A 10,558-nucleotide genomic window follows, 5' to 3' on the forward strand; every position below is an offset into this window, starting at 1 on the left:
CGTTGTGTGCGTGTGTTTTTACATATTTAACAAACAACAAATAACGGGATAATAATTTAGCTTTAGAGGGGTTGGAAGGCGGCTTGGTTACCATCCGACAGCAGTAGTTTGACTTCTGCTTTCTGTTTTCTACGTTGCTGCATCCTGTGCTTAGCGCCACCCGAGACGATTGTGATTGGTTTAAAGAAATACAAACAAGCCAAAGTATTTTTCACCCCATACCAGAATGATAATGTGCGGAGCCCTTTCTTTAGTGCTGACACAGCTCTGTGCAGAAAGGTCTGGCTATGCGAGACTATGCTAGCTGTTCCCCCGTTTCCAGGCTTTATGCTTTGCTAAGCTAATCGGCTGCAGCTTCATTTGGAATAGACATGAGAGTAGTATGGATCTTTTCATGTATCTCTGAGCAAGAAAAATACATAAAATATTTCCCAAAATATGTTACTATTAAACTTGAAAGTTTTAGGAGGGGGGGCCTGCTGCATGGCAATGCAAATGTAATCACTATGATGCAAACATTTTTTTTATTCAGAGCACACACAGGGTCATGTGGAGGACCCAACGACTGAGGCGTTTAGAGAAAACAGACTCATACATTTTTAAAGAGCTTTAACAATGGGCATTAGCATCTGATGTAGCCCTGTTACTGTGCATCTGACTGACTGTAGCGGACTCAAACCTGGCAACCTTTTGTCTAGGAAAGTTGTAGTACGTCTATCTTGTGAAAGTTAATTGAATTATGGGAAGAAATATATAAATTAGATTGCTTTCTTTAAAATTGAGGGGATCTAGTTTCCAGGAGGTCATTCATAATTACAAACATTAGATAATCAGCCACTCTAGTGTGGTGACACAATCCAATAAGCATCAGGCAAACTAAGTATTTCTATTCATGCCAGAAATGATGCTGGGCACTATGGCAATAGAAGAGGAAAGGATAATAACGAGTGAATTTACAGAAAAGATACTGTAGGAGTGAGTCAGTCAGTCGGATGGCTGTGGGTTAACTGATCTTTATGATGGTACGATATTCTATTCCTGGACAGGAAAGATGGGAGGGAGGCTCCGAGTCCAATCAATACCCAGAGGAACCAGTGATTATTGTACATTAAACCATTCCTCCCATTTCCTTTCCCACTCAAAGACAAGCAGAGGAAGACATCTTGAATGATGCTTTGACTTCTTGTGCCTTTCAAAAAAAGAGCTTGAGGAAGATCTAGGCAGCATTTCATTCTAATTTATTTAGCGCTGGAGGAATGTAACACGAGTAGTGCTGTTGAAGGAGCAGCATAGGAAGTGTAACATGGTTGTTTTATTAAAATCTATAATAACTGGTTTATCAAAAACTAGTGCGGGATTGAGCACATTCAACTAATTTTACAGTTTTTCAAATTCGCTACATCTTTAAGGCGAAGCCGGCCCAGTTTTTTCTTTAAAGAGAGGCAAATGAATTACTCTTCTCTATGTGAATGGAGACAGTTATACTCAGAAACCTTCATACAAACAACAAACAAACAACAAGCTGTTGACTCGTATGCGTCCATAGAAATACTGGAGAAAAGTGAAAAACTGGAGATATTACGCTCTCAAATGCAAATAAGGATGTGGCAATGCTGTCTGTATTCCTTGACAACCAATTTCTTCAGAGACAATGCACAATCGCAGCCTTCTCATAGAAATTCTCTAAGGGAAATGACAGGAGTAAAAGCTGCAGCAAGCACATGAGGTATGTAGCCAACAAGTTACTTTATATGGTGTGGACTGAACAGTAAACAAAAAGATAAGGAGAAAGGAGGAAAAAGAGTGGTAAAGGCAGAGAGAAGCTAAATGAAAGCCTGTACTTGACTGATGAAAGCCTTCAACAGTAAACATTGACACTGTGCAAACATATGAGCAGGAACAGCATGTTGGTTGTGAAAAGGCTTTCACCACATTCAAATTCTTATTAAAGGCAGGGGCCAAAATCTGACTGGACTTTTCAGATGAGGAGCAAAAGATGCAAATGTATACTAAACAAAAAGGAGAAGAGTGAAAACTACCCCAGTACTAATAATCACACACTCCAACTTCTTCTACCCCGCTGACATCGGACCAGTCAGTGCAAACTCAATCTGAGCAGGAAAGCTTTGTTTGAACCGACAGAACTTTATCTATTAAATTCTAATGACAACCCCAAAGCTCCCAAAGATGTCAGGGTGAATAATGGGAAACATAAAATGATGCACAAGACTTGAAGAATATTTCCACTCTCCACGTCATTAAAACATGGAGTCTTGTGTTTAAATACTTAATTCAGTGTAAATATGAAGAGGCTTCAATGAAGAGCTGATACAGAATATATATGTCATACTGTTACATAACCTGAAAGTTAATGTTTAGGTTTTTTATGATGATTTGAATGTTTGTAAAGTGTCTTTGAAAATTTTGAAAAGTGTTATATAAATAAAATGTATTATTGTATTATTATTATTAAAGTAAAATCTGTAGATTAGGGATAATCTAACAGACTCATTTCATCATTTAGCAACATCACTTATATCACTTATTAATGTAGGTTGAAAATGGGTATTTTAAACAATAGAGAAGAAACCAAAGGATATACAGAAGATATACATTTTACATGGTCTTTATTTGACATTGTTACTTGATGTAATTGTTCAAACTATAGCATGCTTGGTCCCTGGCTCAATGCAGTGCCTTGGTGACAGATGTTGCCTCTGGCAAGACTACAAATGAAATGATTCTCTTATATATATATCTTCCACATCAACAAGGAAAACTGATTAAAAGGAAGGGCAGAAAAAGGAAAATATTGAGGTGAGAACCCTCTGCCAAGCTCTTATCTGTCATCTACAGCTGTGGGCTCTATGCTAATATATGAGCAGAAAGTGTTGTTTCTCTGAACACTTCAGACGGAGATTAACGTTAGAGGCCGATGAGCACTCATTCTGTTCCTCATATGCTTTGAACAAGCTCCCTTCCTGTCCCTCAAATTTACTGAACAAGGTAAACATACAGAGCCACACAGGAAAAAAGGTTAGCAGTGTAAAAATATAGCTGGTAAATAACACAAGTCACAGGAGAGAGTTAAGAGGGAAACAAGAACGATAGACATGATGAAGACCTGCAATACAGACTGAGCGTGCTTAAAGATTCCCTTGCTTCTCATTGACTGGCTCTGACCTGAACATGGACTGCAGGAGAAAGAGCTTTTCTCCCCCGTGTGTTGTATGTTACACTTTCGTGGCCCTTTAGCATTCTCTAGGGGCTGCAAAGTGGCTAATGTGGAGCAATTACTACGACTGAGGCTAAAAACAGCATTCTTTACCATCGTGATTGTATTTTGTCATTGTTTGCTTAGCAACTGCCACAAAAAAAAAATCAAATCCAGTCATTGTCAGTATAGTCAGAGACAATAAAGGACAGGGTGACCAAATGCACTACTTTTCCCTTCAGGAATGCAATATCAGTTACTCACAGGAGGAGGCTGGTTATTGACTCTGCTTTGATCCCAGAGAATGGAGCCTAAACTCCCCGATAAGGTCTCTGAGACATGTCACTGCATCCACACTAGGCGACTCTCTCTCTCTCTCTCTCTCTCTCTCTCTCTCTGAGCTTGGAGTGCATTAAGCTCTGGAGTGTGCATTATCATTTTCTGCTTACAGTTTGATAATCTTCATGGCTATAAATGGAAAAAGTGTACATTTTCAGAGAGCCTGGATGGGGATTTAGAAGTTGGTTGGCTAGAGGCAGAGATGCATTATGGCTGATATGATTAAGCCATTGAAAACCTGAGAATCTAGGGCAAGTGAATCACCACTGGCAAGACTGCGGCTTTATCACAACTCTGGGACAGGGACTTCCTAAAACATACCTATGGCTCTGGACATACACTGAGGATACAGGAAACAAGATTCGGATAACAAAAAGCACACTGAGCTGTTGGTCGGATGGTGCGGCCACATTGATCTGTCACTAAACGGATGGAAATCAACGGATCGTGCTGCTCTCAGTTTGTTTAAGAATTGATTTGATGCAAGAAAGACTCTTTAAACGCATAATGGCAACTCTGAAGCATATTGATCATCTCCAGAACTGGCTAATAAGCACATGGCCCCGTGCAACAAACATACCCTCCTCAGTGACAAAACAGACGGACACAAAAAGATCAACCAGCTGGCTTTTCAAGACGGCCTTTCTAGAAAGAAAATACCGATTGTTTTCTCCAGATACCGATTTCGATGCCTCGACTCAGGGTACCAGCAGAGAACACTATGCCGTCTAAATCTGAATATCACAAAGTGGGGAACTAATTGGACTCATTTTTATGTAATGTAATATGAAGGCAGGGATTCCTGTGACAACAAAAAACGGAGTCAACTGCCCACCATGACTGAATTACTGTAACTGATGGAGGAATCACAGAATTTTGACATTGATGAAGAAACTGTATTTAATATGGATCGGTCACATCATGGCCAATGCATGAGGTCAGTATCGGATTGATGCATCCTTAATCCTCACAGAAACAAGAAGTGATGGATTTTGTGTTCACTGCAGCAGAAAGATGAGTTTGGGTAGTTTGCTTGAGCAGAAGCAGCCACTATGCTTTATAATAGACAATGAAACGATTTACTTTATGACTGAAGCACAGATGTTTACCTTCATCTGACCAGCAGCTACTTCACTGCAATGACCTTTCTAAGGCAAGCCCATAATAAATATAAAGTGTTATCACAGTAAGGAGCCAGACACTTAGTTTTATAGTTAGCCTGATGGTCTGCTTATAGTTCTATCATAAAATGTCTTCCCCATTAAGAGCTGGTTCACTAGAGTAATCTGTCAGCGGTGTGTTTGACCGATCAGGTAAGGTTAATAACGCTCCAACATTGCAAGCAGCAAGGTCACCCCGCATAGAGGCGATCTTCCTCACTCGCTAATGCAGCTAATGTGCAGCTCAGTACTTATTTTATAGTGGGAGAGGAGAAGATATTTCTGTGAAGCATGCAATGAGTACGAGTGAGACGGGCAAAGAGATGCAGCGATATAGGCATTACGTTTAGAGTCATTAGGCACAACACACTGCTGTCATTATATCACACTGCATTACATTCATCACTAATGACGCTGTGGGAGGGCACAAAACCAATGGCTCAGTCTGTCTGCTGCTGTGAAAAACAGCTCTTCTTTCGAGGAGTTCAGTGTGACGCTTTTTCCTCCCAACACTGCTGTATTTAAAGCAACCTGTGTGACACTGAACTTGACTAAATCTGTCTGAAGCAAAGCTGAGGTATTCTACCGACTTACGAGGCAGAGCGAGAGAGCAGACCCCTGGCTAAAGGTCTATACACGACTGCATATCCCTGCTTAATACATTCTTCTCAAGCATCTTGCAGACTGTAAAGTGCACATAAATCGTGCCAAGCATCAAGGATGGAGTTAAACAAACGAACATTCAGCCCTTCAGATTCCCTCGACTGCCTCAGAAAAGACCTTCACTATCGGATCAGAACATGGGTGAAAAATAGATTTTAGATTGACTTTACTAACCGGCACACTTTTAGATATTTTGTAATAATGAGACAAAAATGTGAATGCCCATGCATGTGGCTATATGCATTAATTACTGAAGTATTTTAGACAACGTCCTGATGAGAGAAACTACTTAGTTGTCACCTACACATCTTATTAAGCCCCAAGTTTCAGCAGCCCACAACAAAAAACTTAAACCTGATTAAGAACAGAATTCAAGTACAAATGGCATTTGTAGTACAATAGAGAGAGTTCAAATCACAAAGCTTTTTGGGAACATATTCAGAGACACTGAATATTTCCATATCGAGAATCTCACATTATATCCTAACAAATGTCCTAAATCCTAAAGCACTGCGCTGGCTGATTTGGCAACCGCAAATTACATGACCTGATTTCCATAACACAGAATCTTATCAACACTGGCCTCAAAGGGAACACAAACTAATTGGTGCGACTTTTACGTCGCGTTTTCTAATGATGGGCGCTTGATTAATCTTTGAAACGCTGGCTAGAGAGTGTTGGAGTTACAAAGGAAGATGGCTGAGAGGATCAAAGTCATTCCAGTCTACTGAGGGGGGATTAGGAAAATATGGTGCAGGCATGGAGACAATCGAGCATCCAAGCCTCCAGCGAGGAAAATCCTTTCAGGCTGGAACCAAAATCTCAACTGGAGAAATCATCCTCACTTGCGGCTGCGCTCGCTGAGTGCTGACTGACACTGACACGTGTGAGGGCGTTTATGTGATATCACGGTAATCCCACTGAAGTCCCCAAACCCAATCCTTCTGCCTCATGACCAATGCGAGGAAATATACAGGCAAGTGGGGGCAGGAGGTTCCAAGAGGGCAAGACCCTCCAGTCCAGCCTTTGATACTTTTCATAACTGAAAAGTATTTTTTTTATTGTCTGAGACTTTTTTTTTTTACCTTCCCTAAGGCTGTTGTTCATGCTTTCGCTGTCAGACATAATATTTTCACCAAACAAAAGCAAAAACAGGCTTTTTACAGCAATTTAACACAAAGCAGGTGGTCCTGAGGCATGGGGAGGCAAATTCTGTCCACAAAAAAAGGAAATTTTGTACCCAGTTTTATACAAATTATGCTTTTTGGTTGGGGTTCTTTTACTTGTATTAGTTAAGTACCCTTTTAAGAAAACCTAAATGCGTTCTTTCATCTTTGTGACAGTGTTCACTCGTTGAATGATTACAGGTATAATGAGGGAGCAGCGTGTGGCTGTAAATTCTCACATGAGTGACTGAAGCTTGTACATATCCCCTTGTTTGTGCGTGAGATTGTTCGACCCTGCAGTCAAAGTGCATTGGTCTTGTTTGTAATAATGTGGCTACTTTAACAAAGCAGACATGCCTTGATTTTTCAGGGGGGATTCATTACCTCTCTTGCGGATATAATATTCCCTAACTTTAGTGGTGGGCTATAACACAGTCTCAAACCTACTGATGTCAAATAAACCCAAGAAGAAACGTGTATATAGGGATGACTAAGCTATCATTTGAAATTCTACAATGAAACAATCCCTGACTTTTCGGAACTGATACCCAAACAATATCTTACTGATACTCTACTTTAAGAAATTTAAATAAGTCTCTTTTTTATAAACCCTTTTCCTCCTTAAACAGAATAGGTGTATTCAAATGTCTAAACGTGCGTGGACCGTTGTCTAAATACAATTGGCAAACTTTTGATTTCAGATCACAAACTATCTGATCAAAGATTAAGGAAACAAGGTTAGCATTCGATGCAGCTTTCAGTACTTGACAGTTTTGATGCTACAGATACATCTTGGTCAGTATCAATAACGTATCCAGTTTTGATACTAAACCCTACACATTTTACTGACCCCCATTTATTAAGTGTTTGGAACCAGTAAACTCTTACGTGAGAGTAGATGTTTGCTATCTGCCTCTACCCTTACAGGTTTAGACTCCCAGTCTTCCTCTTTACCTCTAGTATTGCCTCAAGCTGATGAAGTAGCTGTAACATTGAACACAATTTCACTTTGCTGACCCTCCTGAAACCCATTCGGGACCCCGAGGAGGCACTGCTGGGTGCATCAGGCTGCTCTTCCAGTCGGCAGCTCAAGTTACCTTGACCAAGTGTGGAAAGGGGCGCTCATCGGCTCACAGCCCACTGCTCCACTGCATCACTCTGCAGCAGTACACGCAGGGAGCTGAGGCAGTCTGCACCCCACACACGAAAACAACGCTGGCTCGGCAGCTGGGGCTCTCTCTACACCGACTAATACTGTTAAAAATAGCCTCACTTGCAATTCTCGCAACAAGACAACTATGATCTGTTCTATTCTGACACACTATCAGGGTCATGGAGAGTACACAGAAAGCATGTGTGTTATGCTTACACTGTTAATAGGTAGATAATACTACAATTTTAGAACTCCCTCAAGAAAAATACAGGAATGACACCGGGGTATAAACCACACATACAATGGCACCACGTTATGGCAATATCATTGTGAGAGCCTTCATGGCTCAACCCCCAAATGACAAAACCTGCACCTGCCCCATCCAATAGCATGGCAACTGAGTGAGGCAATAACGGGGAAATAGACAGCGACCGTCTAGTCAGGCTACAGTAGTTTAGAAATCACTGGATGACATCATGAAGTTCAAAAACATGTGGTTACCTGGCAGATCACATAATACAGAACTAAACGGAAGACGCATACACCACATAAATAAAAAACAACTAGCAGCCAATGGTAGCCTGCAAGCAGCCAATAAAGCTGCAGTGGGAAAAAAATATAGCAGAAATAACTACAAGTAGCCTAGGCTACCGATGTGGGAACAGGCATGTCATGACTAGAGGTAACCGAGAATAAGGTCAAAACCAGACACTAGGATGTGACCAAATGTAGCCATTTTCCTGGAGAGAGGATATAATATCATTGGCTATTTTAAAAAGCCACTTCCATACAGACATGCAATACAAGTCAAAACCATTATTTACAGGCCTGTAGTCTAATAAAGTGGTACTTTTGGGACGCCCTCGTGGAGACAAAAGAACGGTGCCGCGAGGTGTATGATGGTGCGGTACTCGTCTCGTTCCCCAACATCACGTCCACCTGTCCTCTCTTCCTTTATGCGCTTTCCTAAACCGCATCGTCCAAAGCGAAATAAGCAATACTCGACTCACCCAGCACACCAGAGGAGCTTTGTGACGGGGCAGCGCCCGGTTCCGGCCTCTCCGCTTCTCCCTGCTGTGCTCGGTGTCGGTGTCGGGAGCTCTCGGTGCCGTCGCCGGCGGCGGTCGCACTGGCGGCCGCCGCGGCTGCAGCGCCTGTCGCTGCCGACCCCGTGCCGGGCATGCTCTCTATCAGCGAGGAGCAACGGAAGATGAAGATATTCTCCGGGAAATTGTACAATAGTATCGCATCTCAGGAGGAGGGCAACGCATGGGTGTAGCGCAGCGACCGGCGGGTGTCCGAGTGAAGGGGTTAAATGAGTGCGAAAGTGAAGTGAAGGTTGTCGGTACTCTGGAGCAGGATGCGCGGCTAGATGGAGAGCTCTCCTCCGACGACTATAGAGGAGGGACAAAGAGAGGGAGGGCGGAGGGGAGGGGGGCTGGGCGACACAGACACATACACACACAATTTACAACAATTCACCATAGCAGCCTTATGATTATATGAGTAATGTCCCAGATTGTCTCAGCAGGCAAATTTTAAGAAATTTCGTCATGAGAAATTCCAATATAAAGTCAGGTTAAGCAATCTGGTTATTATTACAAAATCACTTCGTGCACAGCTCACTTTAAGACTTTATAATCCCACAGAAATATTTTAAGAACATAACTTATTATAACATATTTTTTTCTTTCATACACGCATGTCCTTGCAGTGTCGCCTCGCCATTCTCCAGGATAAATTTATAGTTATTGCCCTACAGTGACCTCTGTCTTCCAGCAGCTAGGCCTGAAATTGGTGATAGAAATAGAATCTGCTTGGTTCATTAAGGCAAAACCCAGACAAACAAAATGCATGGCTTATATTGATAATTTTTATGTGAAATCAAAAATGCTGTTGAGCTGTCATGCTCTTTAAGAAATTGTACCTGCCACCTTTAATTTCAACACAATAATCCTCTCAGCAGCAGGTCTATCAGGCAGGTGGTTCCTGCTGTCCAGCAGGTTGCTGTCTTGTGAGAATGCACTATACCCTGTCCTGGAAGATTTGATAGACTATGACCTATTCATAAATGCAAAAAATATCTTCATGGATTAAAATTTTAGTGACACTCAGGTAGGGACAAGTATGTCTCTTCACTTTAATCCACTGGATACTCTCTATCAGCAGCTGTAAAAGTCATAATTTAATCTCTACACCATTCACATAAACAAACTAGTTTACTTTACAAAACAAATAGTGTTGTCATGTGTGCTCACATTTGCCTTATATGTTTTTTATAATGGGCAAACAATAGTCACCCTATGTCAAAGCGAGCCTACGCCCAAACACATCCTTCAAAACAAACACTGATGGTGCAGACTCAGTTGGTGGATCCTCTGTACTGGTGAAATATACAGTATGTTTCTATCATAAACGGTCATGTGCAGTTTTACAACTAGTGGAAGAGCTATTAAACCGTGTGTGAGGTGTGTCAGGAGAGGAAATATGTTCCCAAAAAAGAAAATGTCTCCTTTTGTTCAGAAGAGACAAAGATGTTTGTCCATTGATGGTGCACAACAGCTGTAAGGTGGCAGTTGTCATGCTTTGTGCACACAGAGCAGCCTATAAATTATTGCGTTGTGAAATTGTGAAAGATTAAAGACGGGGCCTCAGGCCAGGTCTCTTCAGCATGTATGTACACAATCTACTTCCTTTGCCAGCCCTCCTGGATACCATGTTTCACTGTGCAGAAGGCAGGCAGGCAGCCGTCCCCCTTGTACGGCTCACAGCTCAGAAGTACCTCGTCTTCGAGCATACATTCTGCTTACTCACCACCCTCTGGGCTGACAGCTGCAAGGAGCTGCAGTGGAACACACACACA

The 10,558-nt window shown here is 41.8% G+C and overlaps 1 protein-coding gene across 1 annotated transcript in view; it reads right to left on the minus strand.

Moving 5' to 3' along the window:
• The window catches only part of ano8b (anoctamin 8b), a gene marked incomplete at its 5' end in the record, with an annotated part of 34,499 nt that extends 25,622 nt beyond the window's left edge, over positions 1-8,877 (minus strand). Inside the window, one exon of the mRNA XM_079157515.1 lies at positions 8,706-8,877. Coding sequence (XP_079013641.1) covers positions 8,706-8,877 — 172 coding nt within the window. The remainder of the gene's footprint in view (positions 1-8,705) is intronic.
• Positions 8,878-10,558: the final 1,681 nt, after the last annotated feature.

This window comes from Pholis gunnellus (genome assembly GCF_910591455.1).
Source record: "Pholis gunnellus genome assembly, chromosome: 4".
In the NCBI taxonomy this organism is placed as follows: Eukaryota; Metazoa; Chordata; class Actinopteri; order Perciformes; family Pholidae; genus Pholis; species Pholis gunnellus.